The sequence below is a fragment of the Stegastes partitus genome, unplaced genomic scaffold (assembly GCF_000690725.1).
Source record: "Stegastes partitus isolate 25-593 unplaced genomic scaffold, Stegastes_partitus-1.0.2 Scaffold963, whole genome shotgun sequence".
In the NCBI taxonomy this organism is placed as follows: domain Eukaryota; kingdom Metazoa; phylum Chordata; class Actinopteri; family Pomacentridae; genus Stegastes; species Stegastes partitus.
In genome coordinates, this window is record NW_007578694.1 from 88368 (window position 1) to 113867 (window position 25500).

The 25500-nt window shown below is 42.3% G+C and overlaps 1 protein-coding gene across 2 annotated transcripts in view; it reads left to right on the forward strand.

The window, feature by feature from the left end:
• The first annotated feature begins 2286 nt into the window (after positions 1–2286).
• Positions 2287–25500, forward strand: part of pcsk5b (proprotein convertase subtilisin/kexin type 5b) — a 61889-nt gene continuing 38675 nt past the window's right edge. Inside the window, exons 1-4 of one of the 2 annotated variants that reach the window (XM_008294439.1) lie at positions 2287–2757; positions 7144–7248; positions 20322–20474; positions 24509–24652. In XM_008294439.1, the coding sequence (XP_008292661.1) occupies positions 2578–2757; positions 7144–7248; positions 20322–20474; positions 24509–24652 (582 nt within the window). In that variant the 5' untranslated portion in view covers positions 2287–2577. The remainder of the gene's footprint in view (positions 2758–7143; positions 7249–20321; positions 20475–24508; positions 24653–25500) is intronic. The other variant, XM_008294438.1, reaches the window with a different exon arrangement.

Consider the following 25500-nt stretch of genomic DNA (forward strand, 5'->3'; position numbering starts at 1 on the left):
GTCCATTCAGCAAGAAATTGGCTGCAATTAGTGCAATTATGCTGATTTTCACTTGTGTCCCATGCAGAACAGAGTTTTCGCTGTGCACAGAGACATCCCCGGGATATTGCTGCAAAACAAAAACCCATCAATCAACAAAGGCCTTGAATGAAAGGCTCAACTGCAGATAATACCGGGCACATTCCATAATGACAGCGTAGTCAGCTGTGACCTGTGTTGCGATGGGGGGTACGACATCTAGAGCTTCACTGATTAAGGGGAAATATGCAGTGAAGCCAGTGTGAAGGGCAGAAGACCTACTTAGCAGAAATTGGACCAAAACCCAGACAGACTAAAGTTAATTCTGACAGTATGACAGTGATAAACACACCTGAGTTGAGCTCATGTCCAAAGATTTAGCGGAGAGTGAACCCACTCAGTCTGATTTACCCACTTTATCCAGAAGACACCTTAGAAACACAGTAAACCATAAATCATGATGAAAAGAATCTAACTCATGAAACTGAAACGAGGTTGGGTGCTTTCACTTAGATATATAATCCATACATATACATTTATATCTGTGGCCGTTTTCCATTGGATGATGACTGAGGTGGAGGTCATAGTTTACTCAACTTTACATTGGTATGTCTGTGTCAATATTGCCCAGGAGACTGACAAAGCTTGCATTCAACAGCAGATTTCAAGATGTAGGAAGGCGGCGCAGTATCCCAAATCTAAGGAATCCACTTGTTAACGGGTAGAAAACACCATGGCCTGTCCTGGTGGAGCTTTTAAAATGCAACGCACCTGCAAAACACGTAAGTATCTCAGTCACTTGATGAAAACTTGCAAAATTACTGAAATTACAGAAAACAGTGGTTAAAGTCCTGCATGAAAAATCCTACTTAAGTAAAAATACAAACACAAAAGTCAAAATGTAATTAAATATCAAAATAAAACACCTGCTTTGGTCCCTCTGAATGATATCATATATGACTTGATGATTTTAATTCATAGTGAAGCATCAGTGTGTGAGCAGCATGTTGTAGCTGCTGCAGGTGGAGACACTTTAAACTACTTCATATACAGGTTCATACACAGAAACAGCAGACACATTTGGGATGTTGTTGGATGATTAATGAGGGAGGAAAGAAGAAAAAAAAGTTCTGATACACAAAACAATTCTCAGTTTATGGACATTTTCTTGAATCTTTGATTTGTTGGTGAGATATTGGATCATTTCAGTATTTCTTTGTGTAGAGGGAAAATATGAGTCTGACTTTTTGTAAGATGCCAGAAGCTAAAAAGGTGAGAAAGCGCTGGTTTGAATCATTAGCAATGAGTTGTATTTTAAAAGCGTGCAATATTATCCATTGCGTACAACCTTCATCTTAAAAGAAACGTAAGTAAATAAATGTGGTGGCGTAGAAAGTGCAACATTTACCTCTGAAATGTGATATTTAGATCTGAAATGTAGTGAAGTGCAGGTATAGAGCAGCATAAAATGGAAATTCTTTAAAGTATTTAAGCAAATGTGCTTAGATTCTTTCCACCACTGCTTCAAAGTGTGGCATGTTTGATAACTTGTGTGTTTCTTCATGTTTTTCTGCTCTAATATGTTGCTTTGTCAGTGTTATTTGTGTTTATCTTTTAAAGAAAAATATTTTTTGTTTGTCTTTTTCTAAAGAAAAAACATCAAGCAAGCAAACTCTCACTTTTGAGTCACTTCTATCAAAAGAAGAAGAAAAACAGAAACAAAAGCAGACGTTAACATGCAGACTGCAGATACACATTGTTGGGGGTCACTGTGCGTTTTCCAAGTTTAGTTTTGCCAAAATAAAAAAAAGTAATTCAAATGTAAAGTTCAACTTCCGGCCAGCTTTGATTTCCGTTTTTTCCCCTCCTGGAGGAAGCCCTTGTGTCTGGCCCCCCATGTGGCTCTCTGGCCCCCAGTTTGACCCCCTCCCTGGGCCGTGTCTGCCGGACAGGCTGTCAGCAGAGGATCCAAGCAGAGTGTCTTTAAGACCCAGCGGAGCTCGGCAGGGAAACCCCGCGGCTTTAGTTGTTTCTACTCTCCAGAGTGTCAGCTAGTTATTTGTGGGGAGGCGCTGTAGCCATTTCGCCACATGAAAGCCCGATGAGCTGAACGACCAACATCCGAGTTGTTCGCGGAGAAGAGAAATCAGCTTTGAGGAGCTCCGCGCGTACGCATACGTCCACCAACTCGCGCGCAAAGACGCACGGCGCACAGACACGCACACTTCCTCCTCGTCCGCCGTGGAAAAAAAAAGGAGAGAGAGAGAGAGAGAGAGGAACAGAGAGAGAGAGAGAGAGAGAGAGAGAGAGGCACACACGAAACGCAAACTTCCAACTCTCCCATGTGGAAAGCAGAGGTTTGAAGATAAGGTGTATTTTTTTTTCCTCTCCGGGGCTCCATTCCTCCCCCCTTCTCTCCCTCTCTTTCTCTCTCTCAGTGCTTTTGCCCGGATATTTGTGTTTCTATGAGAGTCTTGCTCGGCGAGAAGAGAAGTTTGGTTGTTTGCCTGGTCGGCTGAGGAGGAGGAGGAGAAGAGTCGGGTTAAAAGTAGGGGGAAGATGGTCCACAACGCCGCTTGGAGAAGAAGCTTGCTATGCGTCCTGGCGCTCAGTCTCGGCTTTGCGTCCCCGCCGTGCAAAGCTCGGATTTACACCAACCACTGGGCAGTCAGGATAGCCGGGGGACCCGAGGTGGCCGAGCGGATAGCGGAAAAATATGGCTATAGGAACATGGGACAGGTAGGTCGCCTATTGCTCAAAGTTGCCTCTTGTTTATGTGTTTTCTTGTTTTTGTCAACTCTTAAAAGTGGGACACACCGCTGCGGTTTATTATCCCTTCAGCAGTGGACAGACGATAGGAAAGGTCTGAAGTCCAAACCTGAGCTCTCTCTCAACTCTTTCTGCAGCTCTCTGACTCTCAGACCAGGAGACAGAAGCTGCAGGGAACAAAGAGAGAAGAATAAGAGCAGGATGGCACAACAGGTGCCTCCTCACTGCGTTTCCACAGATCAGTTTGTGGGCTGGAGGCTCAGTGAGCTCACCACCAGCCTCACTGCCTCAGCAGAGCTCATGTGTTTGCTCGTTCTGACACACAAGTGAGACAGCCAGTGCTGCTTGGTTTATGGTCCTGGAAGTGACTTCCAGAGATCCTCAGTGAAGCAGATGTTATTCTGACATTGTTTGGGAATGAATGCGACTCATTTTTTAGTTCTGCAGGGTCATTTATAAAAGGATTTGACTCTGAAACATAACTGACAGACCATGGTTTGCACGGCAGCCAACCTTTTAAGTGGAAAACATGGCTGTATATATATATAGTTAACAGAAGATGGAGGAAAATAGAGATTTCAGTGTTGCACTTCTCTGCTTGTGTCTCTCAGGATTGCTCCTGGAGCAGCTGCGAGCAGAGCTGCTTACACTTTGGATGAATTCTTTAGTAGATGCTTCCATACGTTTTGTTGTCAGTACTCACAAATTGTCGGGTTAAAGCTGTTTTCCTTCAGTTTTTGTGGATTAAAGCACCACTACAAGAGAAATGTTAAAGTGAGGGTCATTAAAAACAACACTGAGCCAGGCTTTAGTGTTTTAATCCAGCAAGCATACACATGCATACATGGCTCCACAGTCCAAGGCCCTAAATATGCATGAGATCTGACACCTCTTTCAAAAGCAGGTTGTAACTACTTAGCGCGGTCTAGAATAAATGCCAGCCACATCTGTGAAAACGTATACACAACCACAGTGAGAGGTGTGAGACTCGTCTGTCTCCCTTCATGTGGTGTCGTTTTATTAATGAACGAACGTCTGGACATGTGAAGGAGGAGGAGCTTACGTGGCCACTTGGAAATGTGTTTTGACAGAGTTTAAAGAGTAGTCATGTGCTCTTTGTGCACAAAAGAAATACGCCTCACAAACACGGACCCCACACATGCTCAAATACGACCGAAATACATGGGTAGTTCAAGCCTGCACTTGCCAGCGTTCGACGTGAAGACAGCATGGAACAGAGGGGGGCATTCTGACAGGTTGTTGTGGGGTAGCCTAGTCAACAGCTATTGAACCCCCCCTCCCCTCCCTCTCCACCTTATCCAGCCTGCCCACCCACTATACTCCCCAGAGAGCAGGCCTTAATGGCCTCGTTTATCCCCTCTCTTTGACGGGAACTAATGTGTAGAGTCCTCTCTCCCCCCCTCCCTCTTTCCATACCACCCCCCCCATAGGAATTCCCCTGTGGAGTGCAGTGTCGCCCCCAACCCCCACCATTCGCCCTAATTTCCATCTCAATATGGAGCGTTCATTGGACTTTGACACCTCATAGACAAGAGTTTTACTTCACTTCCTGGTTTTGGGGTCAGCTGAAAGCCGCTCCCATGGGAGCGATAACAGCACACTCTGGTTGCCTAATGTGAACTCTGACATCCCCGTCATCAACCCTCCTCCCTCCCATGTCAGTGCAGCGCTGATATATATGGAGAATGAAATGAAACTTAATCAAGTGAGATGACAGAACGCAGTTTGACACTGCTATAGATACAAGTGTTTCTAAAGTTAAAGACTGGGGTGTTTGTCATAAATGATTTTGGGATATGATTTACTAAATGAGAGACTTTAAGTTTGTGAAGGGAAGCAAAGCATTTAAAGAGAGAAAAAGGGGGATGGGTAGAAAAAAATGTGGCAGAGGGACAATATAGTCTTCTTGACAGGGTTGGAAAGAGGAGAACAGACAAAGATAACCACACACTGGGAGATGGAGGAAGGAGGGAGTGAAAGAAGGGACGATAGATGGACGGATGGATGAAAAGAGTTGGCATGGAGTGAGAGAGCACCTCGTTGGGGAATTCTGGGTAATCCTCTTAACCATGGAGCCCCCTTCCCAGACTAAGACACTGGCCCAAATTGAGTCTAAATCAGCTGACAAGGCCCCAGACGTGGATATCTGTTCAAACTGGTGTTTTGAAGAGATGGGAGAGGACTTGGAGCTCATGCCAGGGAGGGTCATAATCTGAAGCCAGACATGGACAGGAGGTGGTGGCATCAGTAACTGTTTATGAGCTGATCTGTACAGTTTGTACTGATGTGTCAAAGACATCATTCCAACAGCGCTGTGTTATGGGAGAGTTCGCAATGCAAACGTACAGCCCCTACTGTAATGTTTATCTGTGCTTCCACAAATGCCTCACTGATGCTGATCATTTTTATCCAAACCACTCATTCAGCACCTGTCAAAACTGTCAGTATTTTGTTCTCACACTTTGTGGTTTATTGATTAGTCTTTGGACGCGGTTGCTGATTTTCATTCTCATTCTTGCCGGGTTGGGAGGAGGGTCAGGTGGGTGAAAGTTGGTGCAGATTGTTCTGAAAGGTGGATGAAGGTTGTAGAACACAACACCAACAAAAAAGCTCATCAGTTTCAGTGCCATCTGTCCCCCTTTGCATGCAAATACACATACATGGAATAAATATTTGATCAATGTTGTCCTTGATGTCACTTCAACCAGGTAGCTGTAGTAAGGCTGCAGCACAGGTTAGAAAACATATATTTTGCAATTGCATTCACAATCCTGTTGAGACATGAGATGTTTTTCTTTGCAAAGATAGAATTTTGCAGCGTGTGTGTGTGTGAGATTCATCTTGTGTCATGCCCGTCTTTGTCCTGTTTCATACTTATGGAAAACATTAATCTTAACCAGCTTTTTTCAGGCGAAACCCCAACCTGTAGTTTGGAGGTCTGAGCCAGTTATTACACATCGATTTCTATGGGTAAACATCCTATCACCTTTTGACAGTTCTTGGTAGCATCCACTGAGAATTGGTTAAGCGTGGCATCAATAAATCACTGGTTCTACTTCAGAATTTTGTTACAACATAATTCCCAGCAAGCAAAGGTTATGCTGAGGTCGTGATTCACAATTTCCTGTTGACTGCACCGCCATGTGATCACATGCCTCCATAACTCTGCTAACATCTCAAGCCGCACTTGTAGACGAGAAAAAAAAAATGGGGGAGAAAACAAACATCAAAGAGAGATTTTGCACAAACCTGTATCGAAGCCACGGTGATAGAATGTGATTTTTATCTGCACAGTTTGTTTCTCGTTTTGTCAGTGAGTTGGGGAATGTGTGCGTATATACATGAGCTGAAAGCTGATCTAATGAGCTCTGCAGTGGTGGAGCTCAGCCATGGATCAGTGACGCATCACAGGACCCTTGGCAGCCATGACAGTTTGATCATCTGAGGGATTGTATGGTCTTTATCAATTATTAAAACTAATCACCGTCCAGCAGCTCGCCGTCTGTCTATCATTGTCTGCCTGTGGTTCCTCCGTCGTCCTCCTCTCGCTGTCACTCAAAGTCTTGGTCTGTTTGTATGTGTCTGCATTTGTCTGACTCAGTCTCTGTGTTTTTGTCTCTTTGTCTGTTGGACTTCTTTGCCCTCACGTTTTGGTCTACCTCCTCTTTGTTTTTCTCTCACAATTCTAGGAGCGTACAAAAACTTTTCATTAAAAAAAAAAAAAATTGTAAAATTACTTCATTACTTCAACACAAGGACCTTCATTTGTAAAGTGTTTTAAAGTACTTTTCCAGTACTTTAGCTGTGGTGCTTGTCACTTGCTCCGGGACTTTACTCTGTTCACTGGCTGAGGCAAACTCTACTGCCATGTGCTGCGTGTATCATTGTGTAACCTGAAAAGGTGGATGTTTAGATTGTTTTCCATCACACACCACCATCAGGGAAGCATCTGATCAATCCCAAATTCAGTCTGCAGCACGACAACAAACATGCAGTCCTAAAGTCATGAAGAATAATAAAGATCTATCTTTAGCAACTAGAGGGACAAGGCGTCCTGCGGTAGACGGTACGAACCCCACAGAGCTCTGATCTCACATAGACTCAGTGTGGGATTACATAAAGAGCCAGAGGCAGCGACAAATCGACAGAAAAACTTTGGCAAATTCTCCACGATGCTTAGAGCAATCTACCTGTCAAGTACCTTGAAAAACTGTGGAGAGCAAACATCTTTGCGAGAATATTAATGCCGGAGCAGTTGTGATTTTAACGACATTGTTTCAGAAAAATTGAGTTATGGAATGAAAATCTAATCTATGATTGTCTGTTTGTTTTCAGATTGGAGATCTCAAAGACCACTATCACTTCTTCCATAGTCGGACTATCAAGAGGTCGACTTTGTCCAGCCGTGGTCGCCATAGTTTCATCTCCATGGAGCCCAAGGTAGGACTGTTTGGTGAATTATAGGTTAAAATCAAAGCAGTTTCTTGTGCTTTGATTTTTTTTTTGTGGGCTGGTAATATAATCTTAACCTGTGGTCCATGTTCTAGTGTTTCCTGGATTCTTCATGTTATTCATCATAGTGAAAGTTTGCTCAGTTGTCATGGAGATGACTCAGTTGCAATCACATGACCCGAGTATGATATCATGTGATCAAACTTCCCTTCTGCATGAGGACTGAGTAAACTCCATCTGCTAATGAAGATTGTGAGGTTCTGTTGGAAGCTGTAGAAAATGTCATTGGACCTTGAAATAAGATGTTTTTATCCAACCAGTATGTCTGAGGTTAAAGATTAACCTTCACACTGAGGACAGTTTGCCAAAATTTTCCAGACATTTGAGGTATTTCTGAGCAAAGCTTTTCCTGAACATTTGCTGACTTCTTCACTGTGTGTGTTCATGTTTTAGTCATGTTCAAATTCCAGGAATAGTTGGCCACAAATAGTCATGCATACATCAGGGAAAATATTTAAAAGTGTCTGTCTGTTGATAGTGTTTTATGGGGATGGTAGCTGGTGTACAGGATGTACAGTTTAATACGATCAATGCTGTGCACCACCGACAAGCCTGGACAGTGTGTGGACTCTGCTTTACGCACCAGCTCAGCTGACCCCACTGTCCTGTCCTTGTACAAGATCTGCACACAAATGGGGTATTGCAGGGACACAGTGTTCATGATGACAGGACCTACTACACTGCAGGAAAATCCCGCTTTTCCTCTCATCTCATGCTGTAGTGATGAGATCTGTCCACAGGCAGCTGAATAATGACACATGAGACTTATTCTGCTACTTTTCTAATCCACAAACGCAGCAATTTTAGGTTTGATCGATGGGTTTAGATTGAATTCTATAAAGATAATAATTTTTCTTGAAACAAAAAAAAGGTCAAAAACCTTGTCAGCAGCTTCTAAATGCTGGATTGATTACACCCCGCAATCTAAAGGTGGCGCACAAAGAAACACACTTTTAACTGTCAGTTTGTTTTTTCTAGTTTGCGTTTGCTCCCCATCGCTGGCTATCAGGTGTAATTAAAAACAAAATTTAATATATTATAATGAAGTTTTTCTGTTGTAACCCATCATGTGCAAGGTGCACAAGGCCACTCGATGGACAGAGTGAGCGTCCCCGACAGAAGGACTGACCAGTTAATTGGATCTGTTTAATCAAAATTCATGGAAATGCTGGATTTCTTTTTCTGAGAAAGCAGCTCACACAAGTTTACAGAAAGCCTCGGCTTGTTACCACGGCAGCTAATTCCCTGAAGCTAAACTGCTGTATGTCAGGCTAACTTGATCTTAACCACAGATACCAGCCAGTACTTGAACTTCCAACCAGTGAGCAGAACCACGGAAAATGCTGAAATGACAAAATCTATGTATTATACTATGGCCATAATATATGAAAACGCATGTTTATATAATACGGTTAACATGGTTTCTTCTTCACTAAAGTTGCTACGTTTTAGATACAGACTTGCAAAGCATCTAAGTCAACTGAACAGTTTTTTTTTTTTTCTTGTTTGAGTGAACTGGCCTTGTAAAAAACAAAGGTTGACCGAAAGTAAACCTGTACCCTTGTCCTGTCAGCGCTCTTCCCATCACTCCACCAGTTCATCAACCCCTGGCTGCATTATAAATGAAGCTTTAATCTCACAACACTCTGAGCTTAATCAACATACACGGGCCGAATTGCAAATCAAACTTGCTGGGTATTCAGTAGAAGCACCCGATGTATCCATTTTTCAAAAGACTTTCTTACACTAATGTTTTATTTAGATTTATGTGTAAAGAGTGCTGAAACAGATAGCTTCCAATGGGTTTCAATGACAAGGCAGTTTGTGGAGATGATTCATTCTTGACACGTGAAAAACGTTTGCTCCCTTGCTTCACCTTTTGCATATTTCTGTCATCTTTGGATCTGACTCAAACTTGCTGATGTCAGCCTGTTCGATGAAGCGGGTCGCTTAATCAACCAGCTGAGACTCGAACCAGAGAAAACAAGACAGAGACACTTCTTGGAAATTTAGGGTTTTCGCACAGCTGCAACAGCCCTGCATGCGTGTTTTGGGGAAGTGGATTCAAGTGCATACGTGTACATTTGTTCCAATCTGTGCATGCACATGAATGCGTGCTGACTGCGGAGGAATGGTAATGATCCATCAGGGTGATTTTAGAAAGAAAGGATGAGAACGGGAAGAAAAGACAGCGCCTGTCACCTTCTGTTATTCACTTATCTTGTTTGTCCCCTGGCTCATTGTTTCTTTTCAATTTCCTTTCCTCTCTGTGTATTTATTTTTTTTTGGTCCACTCAGCTTGTTTTGTCCACCTGCCGTCCTTACCTGTCATCCCTTTTCCTTTTCGCCTCCTCGGACTCCCTCTCCTGCCTTCTTCTCTCGCTGTAGCTTTCAGTGTACTCGTCTCCCTCCCTCTGTCTTTGGTTCTCTTGCCCTCTTGGGCCTGACACTGTGCCATGGTAGAGGAAGGTTTGTGTCCTGATGCCAGCTGGCTGAGCGACTGAGAGATTTCAGAAGACTAGATCAGAGAGAAGAGGTTAAATGGGAGAAAGGAGAAAATGAGCTATTACAACGGAAGGAGGGTGAAGGGAAGAGGAGGGGGAAAGATGGATTAGAGAAACCAAATAAAGAAAAAAAAAAAAAAAAAAAAAGTGGAGTGGAGCGAAATGGAGCTGTCAGTGTTGCTATCCTTTCAGCGTAATCTGCGGACCTGTCTGCGGGTTCGGGATCAACATGACGGCCAGTTTGGCAGCGGCGCAGCCTGGCATGCTGCTAATGATGTTTTGCAATCAGGTTTTGTAATAATGGCAGCCGTGTGTGTTTTGTGTGTGAGTGAGTCAGAGGGGTGTAGCGATGCCATGAAAGGCGCACCCTGCCATCCACAGTGCTCACTGGCACGCACGTTTCCATGGTGATGCAGCACAGCACAGATTACCGCTTTATGGCACCCGCCTAACTGCACTGTCACTTGCCTGTCAGGTCAAAGACCAGCTCTTTTTCCAGGCTGACGAAAGGTCATCTGCACGTATGGAATATGCATCGTCACCTCTACGATTCCTGTTGGTGTGTTTGCGGTAAATGTGGCAACTGCGGCTCTGTAGGTTTGCGGTAATTTGTGCAGCACGATCCACCTACGTTAAGGATATTTGGGGAAACAGGGAGAAACGTGCAACACAGGCCTACAACTGATGATTATTTTTGTTTATTCTGTTGCTTTTGTTCTTGATTAATTGATTAGTTGTCTGGTCTACAAAATGTCAAAACAATCCCAAAGCCCAAGATGATGATCTCAAATGTCAAATGTCTTGTTTCATCATTAAAGCAAAAGAATTCAAGTTTAAAAAAAAAAAAAGAAAGAAGAAAAGTTTACATTTTAGAAGCTGAAATCAGAATGTTTGGACTTTTTTTTCTAAAAAAAAAAAAAAAATTAGTCACACAAACCTAGTAATTATCAAACTAATTAGAAATTATAATTGACACCTAATCGATAAATGGCTACAGCTCTAGTGCAAAGCTGGGTATATTTGAGCAAGTCTCAATCAGCAATTCAAATAAACGAGACATTTACATGCTTCACATCTTCTCAAACGCTTCTCTCTGAGTCTGACGCCGTTTGTTTACATGCATGACAATGTAGATGGCTGTTGATTCAGCCTGCACCACCGTGTTTTCAGGTGCTAATGCTTTCCCTTGTTGATGGAGGCTTCAGGTGTGACTAACTGCACTGCAAAGAAGCAACGATATTTTGATATTTTTGTATTACTTGGGGCTAGTTATGTGTTATCGCTTCCTGTCAGCTTCCATCGTAATTCCGGAGCATGCTAGGTTGAAGAAGACGATGTCCATTCCCCGGTTTGTTGCCGGTGAAACACACATCACACGCCGTTTTAAGTTTTGTAGCTGCTTTATCTTACCACATGTAGAGCTCGGAGTTTGTTGTGACTTCAAACGGGTGTTGACCAGTGCCACAAATGCATTTGTTGTAGTTGTAATCTCTTATTAGTGGACCCAGCTGTTTTGCGAGTCAGACATCAACTGGTCCCATGATCAGCAGCAGAAGGTTGCTTTCTCGGTTGGTTGTGGAGAGCGGTGTCCACAGGAACGCCGCCGGTTTCCTGAGCTACATTGTCTTGCAGGGTGGTCCATTTGCGTCCATCCTTTCTGACTCCTCTTCTATCTGAATTACCTGCCTGTCTGTTCTACTACAGCTCAAATAAATACAGACAGCCAGAAAAGTAAAATGAGTGCGTTCATCTTCGCAATAGTAACACCATTTAGACTTTCTGGTGTCCTAAGCAGACAGTTGAGCTACAATCAAACTTAGCCTCACACATGTTAAAAAAAAGGGTGATGTGGATGGATATGTCGGCTGATTAAGTCAGACAGCAAGTTGTCCCAGATGTAGATCCCTAATGCAGTTAGCCATAATGACTTTTCCAGGCAGATACTTTGTGTTTACTTTCGACTCGGAGACAAGCGTACGTAACGGCCCATAAAAATCGGGCTTATTTGGAAAGCTGTAGGGGGCTCTCTGGGCTGAGTGCAAAATTAGCATGACCCACAGTCACTATAGTCACTTTTATAGGATATACGTCAAACAAAACCAAACAAAATTATCCTGTAAAGGTCGAGTCAGTGTGGAGGATTTAGTGACATCTAGCGGTGATGTTGCAGATTTCCTCTCACCTCATCCTCCACTGCCAAGTTTGTAGATGAGCTTTTGGTTGTCACTAAAACTTTGAAAATGGCAAAAGGCCCCTTTTAGAGACAGTTTTGGGTTCGTCCATTCTTATGCTTCTGCAGGGCAACGTGGAAGAGGTCCTGCTAGTTCTGTAGATGTAATATAAACATAGTTGTTACTCTCAGGTGGCTATACACTCATAAAAACATGATTATGAATATTCAATTTTGTTTATGCTAATAGGTCCTCCTCAATTTCACACACTGGACCTTTAATTTGTGTGAAAGTTGTATGATGATCAGGATCGTTATCAGGCTTCTGCAAAGCTTGATGATGAGCTGATCATTTGAATCAGGTGTGTTGGAAGAGGGAAACATCTAAAACATGCAGGATTGTGGCCCTCGAGGACCAGCATTGTACACCCCTGTGTTATGGTGTCACATATATGATGGTAGTTTATATACATATGTAGGAAGTAAAGGCCCAAATTCATTTTATATTTAAAATAATGGAGCACATGCATCTTTAAAAACATTTACATACTAAACCTCCATCTAAAGTGAGTGTTCAGCTTTCCATCCGTGCATCAAAATCTCCATCAATCAGTCTGAGAAACACAAAGTGATAAAATATGCTGGGGTGCTAGTTAAATCTACCAACCTGTCTTTGTGTCTTACGCAGCCCTCAGCTTGCACCTTGCGCAGCTCTGCTGACATACGCCCATGACTCATTCATACTGGGAGTTCCAAGAGAGTTTAGACAGCCACAGACGTTTTTTTTTTGTTGTTGTTGTTGTTGTAGCAGCTCTGCACTTTAGTTTTTTGGTGTGAAATGAGTTCAAGTAAACTCGGTCTGCTTTCTCTGAAATCTATTTCCAGCAATTTCAAGTTTACTGTAAACAGCAATTACAGTACTACAGTGGTTGTTTCTCCTTTTATAATTCCCGTTTGAAGTCTGTGCAGAGATTAGTAGAGAAAAAACAACTGCTCAACGCCATGGCGGCTGTCTATTCATGGCGTTGTGCTGCAGGAGCGTGGTGTTTCCAGCCGGTTTCACTTAGCGAGACTCTTGTTTACTTGAAGTCATTTATCCCGACATGTGCAGGGAAAACTGAGAGCCAGGTGTGGTTCGCAGCTGAATCCTCGCTGGGATAGACTAAACTGCGAAATGGCTGTGACGACAAAATGAAATTTCGATGTTTTGTGATATTTATGAGTTGCAGGCTTCTCGGAGTCATGGCGCATTAGGAAAGTATTTTACCACCTTGTAAAACCACTTGAATAAAGTCAAATGAGCTCAAATTACATTATTAAACAGCTGAAGTCTGCTTAATATTTATCCCTTTTGGTTCACTGCATTTTTATTTTTTTTTCGTCATCCAACTGCCTCGAGAGCTCACTGTATTCATAAATATGTGGGAAGACAAGGACACTCATCGCATCAAGGAGACTACACAGACGGAGCTTGTGTACCTGTCAGGACCTCGGGGATAATTTGCATGCCAGGTACTATGAGACTCCACACAGTCCCAGGTACAGATTTCCATTACGTCAGGATGCTTGTGTGACATTTTGTGCACGACTCCTGGATCGTTTTTTTTTTTTGCCTTGAATTTGTTTAACAGATGAACCATTAAAGAGCCGACGCCCTGAGACGAGCACCTACAGCTGGCCAGCACAGCACCACGGCTCACACCGGCTGTGAAAAGTTGCGCGACTCAGTGCTGAGTCTCTGAAATGCACTTATGTTCCAGAACTGGCTTCCCGTCTCATCAGTCCAAAGGTTGCTGTGGGTATTCTGCTCGCTAGCCTTTGGCCCTTTAAAAAAAAAAAAACAACAAGAAAATACTCTCAGATTTAGTTTTTTTTTTTTTTTGGCCTGCAGCTCAAACATCGTCACACAAACAGCAGTGAAAGTGGATCAATTTGTTCCCATTTGTTCTATTGAAGTGAACTCTTCCCCAGTTTCCCCTGGTTACTGACCCAGCCAGCAAGAGCCACCTGCAAACCCTTAAACAGAGAGCGAATGAGCGAGAGAGAGGGAGGGGAGGAAGGGGGTTGGAGTGGGAATGCGAGAGAAAGACAGGCCATCTGAGAGAGAAATGGGCATCTGCCGAGAAGAAGACCAAAAAATGCAGCGCAGCAGAGACAGTGGGAAGGAAGCAGATGAGGGAGAGAGATGAGGGGAAAAAAGTACGAGTGAGATAGCGGAGGGAGTCGGAGAAAAGGGGGGCGATGGAGAGGTACAGGTGCTAACTGATCGTTCTTCTGCTCCACCGAGCTGGAGTTAGGCGAATGGAGTAGATCGTCACGCCTCAGAGCCGGCCAGTGAATTGGCACTAAAACAACGACAGTGATACATGGGCAGGCTTTAGGGGGAATATTGTCTTTGTTTGGGTGGAAAACTGGAGGATGTGACAAAGCTGATGTGGATCACTGTAGGTTGTTATCAGTGAGGGATTTGTGGCAGGAAAAGGCCCTCAGTAGATTCAGAAAAACTGTTGTGTACCATTATCTATACATATTATAAATTGGCCTGTGGAGAAAAGGTCCTGCAATGTGTCAAATCCAGAGGTTTATCTTATGGGGACAATGAACAGAAAAGTCCGGTTCATTGATTGGTTTTTGAAATTTCTTCAACACAAGTTGGAGTAAATGGTTGTGTGGAAAGTGGATGTTTTAGCCTTAAACTCGTATAAGAAAAACAAAAAACGCTGAACAACAACCTCTGAAAACCAGTTCTATTAAAATGCCTCCTGCAGTAGAGGATTAAGTGCTCAAAACACAAATAAGATTTCCTAACCTTGTCCTCTATAAACACAAGTTCTTCATGCTGTTACTATGTCCATATCTAGGATTTAAAAATGTTTTTTTAATATGCTAGAAGACACATCATGAGCGAAAAAAGCGGTCAATGCTATGATGGAACATTTGCATCCCGAAACTGCAGTTAACTGATGACAGTCTCAAAAACACGGATTCAGACTTCCTGGTTTTCATATGTAACAAATCTAAGCTTTCCATGTCATTATTCTTATTCTTAATTTCAAACATGCATCTCTGGTGTCTCTGGTAATCCTATGAAAAGTGCATTTTTAAGGGAATAATCCAAGTAAAGTCATGCGACACCAGCAGATGAAAACTAGACTGATGTTGCTGAAATTAAATATTCAACATCACGTATGACATGAAACCGTAAAACACGTGCGCATTACATCCATTCTGCTTTAGTGGACATACTCTTACTTAGCAGATATTTTCAAGTATGTAATAATGTTTTATAGCGATACAGTGACTCCTGTATAATCATTAGACTGCTCCCTGAAACAGTTCTGTGTTTCCAGGAAAATCAATAAAAGTAAATTATCAGCCTTTTCCGAGTGCAAATGCTGAGTTGTTTTATATATAAATACCGGCAGCGCTGTTTAGACATCAGGATATTAATGTCAACATCCAGCTCATTCCCACTGGACCCTCTGGACTTATTTACTTAGCCTTCGTACTCGTTTTGATATGGTTGGTCACAGTTTGCTTGGATCATTTTCATTTGGCTTCAGCGGTGTTTTAACCCTCTTTATCCTCTCACCATTCTTTAAAAAAAAAACAAAAAAAAAACAAAAAACAGGGAGCTGTGACAATCAGAGGTGTGGAAGTTGATGATCAGTTAAAGATCGTTTCAGGATCTGCCACAACAGTTTTAACTCCGGCTGCTGCTAGAATATTTCCATCTGTTGATTATTTTCTCAATTGATCGATTAGTTATTCGGTCTGTAAAATGTCAGAAAATGGTGAAAACGGTCGGTCGGTGTTTCCCAGAGCCCAAATGACATTCTCAAACATCTTCTTTTGTTCACAATCTAAAGAAATGTAGCTTCACAGAGGAGAAAACAAACCAGAAAATATTTAATTTAGGGAGCTGTAATCAGAGAATTTAGCCTTGTCTTTTGTTTCTCTTAAAAACATGAGTCACAGAGTAATTTAATAGTTGACAATCAAGTAATTAATTGTTGCATCTCTAACTTTAACTTCACAAATTGAACGCTTTTCAAACCCGTGTCCTCTCATTATAATGAAATCAAATGTAGTTTTCAGCCTGTAAAACTGAAAAGAGAATCAATGTTTTGCTGAACATTTAATTTTTCAAAAAGTGTGACTAAACCGAAGGAAGGCTCAGACAGCAAACCAGCCTCATCTGGTCGTAACCCTGTCAATGCATTAGAGATGCTTTATGACTCTTTTATTCACTACACTGTCAGTACGTAGGATGGGAAGTATATAGCTGCAATATTACCTTCATTGATCCTCAGGCTTGTCTTTCCTTAGGGAGTGTGTCATCAGCTACAGAGCAGCACCAGGCTGAGGAGTTAGGGATTTTTCTTTTAAAGTGTGAGAGTGTCTTGCTCAAAGGCATTTCAGTAGTGTTCATACTTGCATGTAGATGCATTAGGCCATTTTTAGCAAAATGAATCAGAAATCTGTGTTTGAGAGCACGTCCCATATGGTACAAAATCCATTTTTATTTCGCTTTGTGTGTGTTAAAAACTTGGAGGTGTAAAATAAAAGCTGTAAGAATATGAACATGTTTAGTTCTGCCATTCCTCAAGCCCCACCTCAACTAGTTATCCTCCCAGCTTTATGAGCCACTCAGAGTTGTGTTCAGGCGGCAAATAGGAAGTGAGGAACGAATAGTCGTCCAGCTAGAAATCTGCTTAACGAGCTATTTAGAATGAGCAGCTTCCTCTCTGTTAACTTTGTAGAACTGCTTCTGCAAACTCTAAAATGCCTCAGCCACAAGTAAAGCAAACCAAATGTTCTGCCGTTGGCTGTAAGAGTGAACACGAGAGTCCTCATGTGCTCCCGGTATCTGAGGAACCGAAGACCCACAACTAGCTATCTAACAACAAAAGACCCTAACGAACCCCTTTGTGGCAGGGGGAGGAGTAACAACTCGCATAACGAGGGGAAGGAGTAACTCATTGAAACTGAAACTCAGGTGTTAATGGCTCCTTAAGGGCATACGTATCTGGAAACAGAACTGATGAAGCCTCTTGGATGAGATGTGAAACGTCTTCAAGGAACTCAAGAAAGTCCAGTTGCTAAGATTAATCTACCAGAATAACCATGATCTGGATGACTGAGAATCTTCACAGACACAAAGACCCACTTTTATTTTTGATGGAAGTATCGCCACAACAACAGGAAAATACTTAGTACTGGGTTGTTTCGTGGCAAACACTACCAGTCACTTTGATTGTATGCCTGCAGTTTAGAGCTCTGTGGAAAGCTGGGGGACATTCAGAGATGGTGGAAACTTTGAATTAAAACCAGTTAACAAGGACAGGGTGGGTTACTGTTGTTTACCCGCTGCTATGTCTTGCACCTTAGTACACCCTAGACTTGGCCAGTGTTCACGTCTATTTGCTTCTCTCCTGCTCTCTGTGCTCACATATACTGTAGTTTAATGCATCTGAAGAATCCATCAAGAAATCCATGTTCTATTAGCGGCAGTAGTTGGTCTCGGCAGCAGATCAGGATGCCTGTCCTGCATCATCAGCTGAATGCGTGTAGGTTCCCGTGGCATTACAGGACACAAATTAAAGGAAGACGCTTCTTACACCTGATTTAAATCTGAAACTCTGAACAGAACCTTCGCTGTGCAGTATCAGTTGCCATGGTGATCTAACAAAGTGAAAGAGAGTCCCCTTCATGACACTAGAAACTCTGACTTTAGGCTCAACATAACCTTACCAACCCATTAAGCCTGCTTCGTGGTACAACACTGTGGTCTCACACACTTATAACCCCCACAGTCAATCTTGGTGAAACAAACCATCTTTGCAATGTTTTAAACATCATTTAAAACGCTTTATGAAATGATGTGAGAGTCTTTCGTTAATTTGTAAAGTAAAAGAAACACAATATTTTAATTTGTGAGTCCAAGACATCAGACGTGAACACTTAAGCAACATATTTTTTTTTTCTCTTGGTGAAGTCTTTGTCTTGTCGGTCTGTAGAAAAATTTACGGCAGTGTCAGAGGATTTGTGGCGACGTGAGACGCAGTGATTCATTCATCATCGGGCCTCCTTGGAATAACCAAGTTGCGGACAAGAGCGGTTAGGAGTTACACTGCTGATCAAAGATTGTGGTTGATGCTATGCTAATGCATGCAAATTGTAATGACACACCAGTGGTTTTGCGCAGACACTCTCGTACAATTCCTGATGACAGTGTTGTTTTGCGGCTAATGGCGTGTGTAAACGGTTGCTTTGAAGCTGATGGTCCTGATAGAAGTTGGAGTGAAATGAGCTGAGACCCTGGCAGACGGGAGGAGCATCAGGCTAAAACCAAATCTCTCATGGGGTTTAGACTCTTTATCTTTCTCTCTGCCCTGCTTTGCTATTTTCTTTTTTTTTTCTCCCCAATCTTGCTCTCTTAAAAGGGGAGTTCTGCACAGTTATTAAATGACGTCACCTACTCAATCGTTTTTTTTTTCCCTCTCCCTCGTTTGCAATCTATATAGGGCTACATACTTGAGTTATTAAATCGATGTTATTTATAAAATCAATTATCCTCCCTTCACTTGCTGCCTTTTGGTCTCTCTCGCTATTTGTTTTCACTTCCCTCCCCTTCCAGCTCGGTCTTTTTTTATTGACTCTCCTGGGACTCGTTCTCTTCAGCTCTTTATCGCCTCTCCTCTCGTCTTATCTTGTCTTGTTGCCTCGCTCTCCAACTCTCCGGAGAGCCTGGCAGATTGTTTCAGTGCATGAGACCAGATAATCACTCTGCAGTCATTATGTCAGCTATTCTCTTTTTTTTTTCTCTCTTCTCCTCTCTGTCTGCTGGAGCCGTATTGATGTGGAGAAATGCTTTGTCCTTACAGTTGGACATTGTTCCCTAAAGCCCCTGGAACTGGCAAACTGGGCAACAAAACAAAAACACTTTTGCGGTGTGAAAATTATTGTAATGATTATCTGCTATGACTAGAGTTTCTTTGTCTGTACTTCGTGCATACGGCTTTTAGTTCACAGAAGACGGCGCGGGGAGCGTCGCAGAGGGATTGCATAGTCCAAGTGCTGTACAAATAAGCAGTAGCTCCACAACATTTCATCTGAACATGCAATGCAAAAATCCTCATATCGGCAGAGTGAACAATCAAGTTTAGGTGCAACCATGGTCTGAAAAATCCATAAATCATTTATTACAGAAATATTTCTATCTTTCATTCAGATCTACACTTGCGCTCTCTCCCTCATGTGTTGTACCAGCCTCACACTCGCTAATATTTCACTTTCTGTGTTGTCATCGTTGGTACATGTAAACCTCTGATGGAGTCTTTTTAGACGAATGAAGTCTGCTAGACTAAACATAAGACTTTAAGGTTTTAAAAAGAGTTGACCAGGTCCAAGCAAGTGGGTCCAGCCGTCCTGTTCGGATCCAACAATGCTGATTTTGAAATCGGAAAATTCCGTCTGAAGGAGAGCGGGGCGAGATTCCTGCCAAGGAATGCCTTGCGCCTTGAAGCGAGCCCATAACATTTGAGAGATTGATGTTACCTGAGAGACATACAAGTCTTCGGTGCATATGTGTGTGTGTGTGTGTGTGTGTGTGTGTGTGTGTGTGTTAGTCTGTCTATTTTGCAGACAGGGAGATATGCACTGATTTATTCACAGCAAAACTCTTGTAGGCTAAAGGCATAAAGGGTAACATTTACATGGCTAAAAAGGTGACTTATAAATAATAAATCTGTATTTTTCTGATGCTTCTTGAATCTACGCTTCCACGGGTACTTTATGTGCTGTGGTTTCTCTCAGCAGCTTGTTTTAATCAGTAGTTTGTTTGTTTTTTTTTTTAACCTTTTGCCATATTTAAATGTGGAGATCACACAAAGCTTCGTTACATGCATTTATAGACAATCCATAAGCTTGAAATTGCCTCACGGCTGAGCGCTGACACCTTTACCCCCTTAATAAAACAAAAAAATGTTCCTCTGGGCAGTGTCTCTGTCTACACTAAGAAAATGTCATCTAGTCTCATGACTCACACATAAAGAAAATCAATTCTCCTCTGCTGCTGTCTAATGTTTTCTCTGTCTTGGTTGGTCGGGCACGACGGTATACTAGTCACATATATTCTCTGGAGGTGGTTTGTATCTCTGTTTGTCCTAGTGCATCACATAAGGCAAAGAAGAAGAAACAGAGACGCTACATATGCACTTTTTTATTGATGAAATTCTGTGAACTCTGCTGCTATGTGTGATTTTTTTTTTTTTTGAAGCCTCCTCAGTTTCCCCTATCTCTTGTCTGTTTGTGTGTGAGTTCAGGTGGAGTGGATACAACAGCAGGTGGTGAAGAGGAGGATCAAGAGGGATTACAAACCAGCCCCGCCCCTTTCCCTGTCCAGCCCCGCCCAGAGCAGCCCGGCCCAAAACAACATATTCTATAATGACGCCAAGTGGAGCAGTATGTGGTACATTGTAAGTACGCTGTGCATCGAAATCCCTCTCTGTTCGCATGTCCACCGCACCACAACAAAAACATCCCAAGTTCTGAAGCACGCAGAGCCAGTGAGTCAAGTCTGCGCTATGCTCTTGTCTGTTCTCCTCAAAGGCAGTTGTTTGCCCACATTTATCCAGTTTGTGGGTCAAAGGTTGGCTGAGGTCGTGGCATGGTTCTGATTACTGCAGGTTCAGTGGAGCTTAGGGATTTATCCGTATGTGTGTGTGTGGACTTTACTGAATTAAAGAAGAGAGGTTTATAGTGAGAACATTTTTGACTTACCTGCATTCAAAATGAAACAATTTAGGATTTTCTGTGCTTTTTTTTCCCCCCATAAATGTCTGTCAGAGGAATGTCCACAGAGAAGTAGAAGTTTTCACATTTTGAAAATCGTTTCTCTGCTCTGCTGGGCATGCACACAGATTTGCAGGCTTATCACACATGTTTACGTACACGCTCAGATCATTGCTCTTTCACGTGGATGTGTGTGTGTGTCTCAGTGTCCTCTGCTCTGTCAATTAATGACTAAGTGGAGATAAATTCTGATACTTTGACCAGGGGATTTTATATTTTTCAAGCGTTAGGATGGAACTCTGGTAAATGGTCACTTACTTATAGGGCTCTGAACTTGGTGTTTGTGTTTTTTTTAGGTTTAGATAAAAGCTTCCTCCGGTCAAACCTGTCCAGAGTTGCCAGATCTGGGCTGTAGTTTAAACATTGAAAGCTCTGTCAGTCTAGCTGTATATTCCGCATGAAGTCAAAAGTATGGGGACTTATTCAAGAGCACACCTTGTATTATATTCATCCATCATCTATACACCGCTGAATCCTCACTAGGGTCGTGGGGGAGCTGGAGTCTATCCCAGCTGACTCAGGGTGAAGGCAGGGGGCACCCTGGACAGGTCACCAGTCTATCACAGGGCTACACTTAGAGACAGACAACCAAGCACACTCACATTCACATCTATGGACAATTTAGAATCACCAATTAACCTCAACTGTGTGGGAGGAAGCCAGAGAACCCGGAGAGAACCCATGCTGCACGGGGAGAACATGCAAACTCCACACACAAAGATCCCGGGTGTCCTCACTGGGATGCGAACTGGCGACCTTCTAGCTGCGAGGCAACGGTGCTAACCACCGCTCCACCTTGCATATTCAATAAGAAAAATATTGGTACAAGTAATTTAGACGTGACTATCATTTTCAAACTGTAATCACTTTAAAGTTACCTACAAATTTATCAGATTAACTTGCATTTTAGTGAGTTTCCATCCATATTAAAATGTCTCTGAAAATTAACATAAAGTCAGCGATACAGTGTGTGTTGGGTTGACAATTACAGATATAAATGTCACTTTGAAATGCAAACTAATAACAGCTTGTGGTCTATTTGGTGCATTTAAATAATATTTGTAGGTAAAGACATCAGACTTCAGGCGCCTTTAGATTGTGTGACAACAGCGATCCTGTAACTCTATTACACGTCACACTGTGCGAGATGGCTTTGATAAAATCTTGGCCTCAATCTGTTGTCAGACTGACAGTCTGTTGAGGCCGTCAGTGTGCGATGAACGCCTGGTGAATTGTTGCGCTACAGTCTCGGTAGAAAGTAGTAAAGCAGAGGCACGTCATCAGCTCCGATCACATGTTTGTTTTGAATATTTTGATCCACAATGTTTAGTTTTTTTAATCCTTCTTCATTTATTCTTTTGGTTTCCATTCAGCGTCATTCATAAAATGCATATATTCTAGTTGACTGTTTCACCGCGACTCTTAAATGTTGCCGTTGGTCGTTCAAGCTTCAAGTCGTCCTGTCTGTCTTACAGTTTCATTTTCTGGATTGCCGATCGTAGATTTTTACCACATTCCTCTCACGATTGTCAATTTTCACTTCAGACAGCAAATAAAAAACCTAAGTAATTTAACTGTCATTCTTTCAGTTTTTATGATTTATGGCATTATAACCGTCATACCGCACAGACGACATTTTTGAGTTGAGTTGGGGTTGTGAATAAAAACGTGACATAAACCGAAACCGCTTGTTGTTGTTCAGAGGGTTAATCATACACTCGATAACACAAACAGATCAGCTTCAATCAATAAATGCGTTATCATAAATCAAGTTTATATGTGTTGTTACTGGCTGACGTTCATCTGATAAAGAGCAGTTTATGGTCCTCAGGAGGTCAGAAGGTCAAAAGGAATTTGATCTCATTGTAGTCTTTTGCCTTTTTATCAGTACTGGACAGTTTGGTATTTTCAGTAGCATAGTTGATTCAAATTTGTCTCTTTATTTGAATAGTGAAACATGTGGTCCAGACTTGACGGTATTTACACAAAAATAGCCTCAACTGAAGGATGCAAGCAGTCTCAACCAATACTGAACGTTTGACAACTGATAGTTTATCCTGTTGTGTCATACTTGACAACCGATGCTGAATCTGGGACGCCTCATGACATCTTGACAATAACATAATCAAGTCAGAATTTTTCCCGTCCCTTCCCATCGTGTCACAACAGGACACCCTTCCACACAAAACATGGAAGTGAAAGATAGGCTGAAGAACTGTTTATGATAGTGATTTGTTTATATTCTTGTTTCCGGTTGTTGCTCCTTGGCACATTTTCTGATGGCAACAACAATGGCAGGCAATAACTGATAAGTGTCCGGTGTAGGGCAGAGTGGTACAGCCAAAAATATTTATCACAATATAAATGAGGAAATTTGCAATAACGATATATGTGACGGTATAATTGACGCCAGACAAAATACTTCAAAATTGCCCAACTTTATTGGTGCAAATAATAAAATAGTGCATAAGTTGTAAATTGCATGGGGCGGGTGTAGCAGCGGGTGAATATTCGGACCGACAGGGTGGAAGTGGGCGGGACGCACAGGCAGTACTTGGCTGCTAATGCCAGTTTAGGATAGCTGTCACAGTTCTGTTTACACCGTTGGGTGATGGCGGCGGGTGGCGGGTGCATGTTCAGATCTCAAAGTTGCTATGTGGACACCATCAAAATGACCGAATATTCCGATGTTCGTGTCCAGCCCTACTGTGTCGGTCAAAGCACTGCATTCGCCCTCCTCCTCGGTCGCCGCCATGCTTCTCGCTCCATGTGCATTAGACCGGATGAAAACAACAGCACTGCGCATTTCACTCAAATTTTATCGCGATCCTTCAACTTCATATCGTCCCCTAACATTACACCAGTGTTACACCGGTATTACCGTGTGATACAGTCCAGTGTGTAGTCTGTAACATGCTGCAGCCGAGTCACAGCAAGACGTTTTAAATCTGTAGTATGGGTTGACTGATCATTAAAAATGATACATTTGCAGTAAAAATTAAAATCTTAAAAATTAATAATAGCACGATCTCCACACAAATCTTTATTAAAATGCCTTTTTTTAAATTTATCTTTGCATTGTGTTTGAATAAAAGAGAACTTTTCCTTGTTTATTCATCAGTGCTGATAGGCTGTTACCTGTGACAGGCATCCAATCACATTAGTGCTGTAGATGGGACATGTTTCGAGCCCACAGACTGACGACAGACGGAGAGAAGCGGCTGCATCACAGCCAGAGGAGCTTGTTGGCAATCTGTTAAAAAACATAACGATGGTTTGAAAAATGCAGAATTTTGGATCCACAATTCGATCAGGCTAATATTTGACTCATCCCTACTTTATAATCACCTATTCTGACTCAGTCTCTCTCTTATTGTCTCATATATTGTTGTCCAAACCTGGCATAATAAGCTTAAGTAAATTTTTCTGTGATGATTTTATAATGGTTTGTGAAAACTGACAAACTTGAACTTGTTTGGACTTGTTTATGTCAGATTGTGCCCGTGTATATGTGATAATGCTCCTTCTTGCTGTATGTGCAGAAAAAGTCAAGTTGTACATCTGCAAAAGCCTGATGGATTTCACTAACCCCTACCTCATATGTTTTTCCTTTTCCTTCCACCTGCTCTCCCCTCACCATCTGCTTCCATCTCTCCAGCACTGTAATGATGATGTCCATAATTGCCAGTCGGATATGAACATCATGGGGGCGTGGAAGAGGGGCTACACGGGTAAAGACGTGGTGGTGACCATACTGGATGACGGCATCGAGAGGAACCATCCGGACCTCTTTCAGAACTACGTGAGTGTGTATGTATGCTGCGTGTAGGGCGGCTATGAGCGGCAGTGTGTGTGTGTGTGTGTGCACGTCGGGTGATTAGTCATCAGGGAAGTCAGTGTTAAGTTTTGAATGTGCATGAGGTCTGGGGAGGTATAAGACTTGGAGTGTGTATGCGGTGCCTATGAAAAGGTATGCAACTCCTTGGTAGTTTTTCCTTTTTATTGCTTTTTCTATATCAATTTGCGATGAATTTACTCAGGCTTTTTTGACTAACATTTAAAAAAAAAAAAAAAAAGCTCATGTTAAAATAAAAACAGATTTTGTCCAAATTATTGTCCATTAAAAATATAAAATGTAGAAGACGTGTTCGCATAATTATCCACCTCTTTGAAGTGACTCACTTAATTCTACACAGGTGCAGCCAGTTGGCACTACCAAGTCACAAAATCAGTGAAGTGGAGGTCATCTAAGTGTCTCAAATGTAGTATAATGACACCTGCATCTGGAAGATCCAGTCACTGGTGAATTAGTCCTCCTGGATTTAACTACACCGTAAAGACAAATGGACACTAAGCAACTTTCTAAAACGTTTATGGAGAAGCACAAGTCAGGAGTTGGATACAAGAAAGTCTCCAAAACACTGAATATTCCTGGGGTTTAGGTAAATCCATCAATAAGAAAATGAAGAAATGAGATGGATTGGATGGATTAACACACATGTTCTGATGAGACCAAAATTAAGCTTTTCGGTCATCAGACGAGACACTATGTTTGACAGACATCAGACACTGCACATTATGACAAACACAAAATCCCCACTGTGAAGCATGGTGGTGGCAGCATCAGAATTTGGGGATGTTCGCACCCAC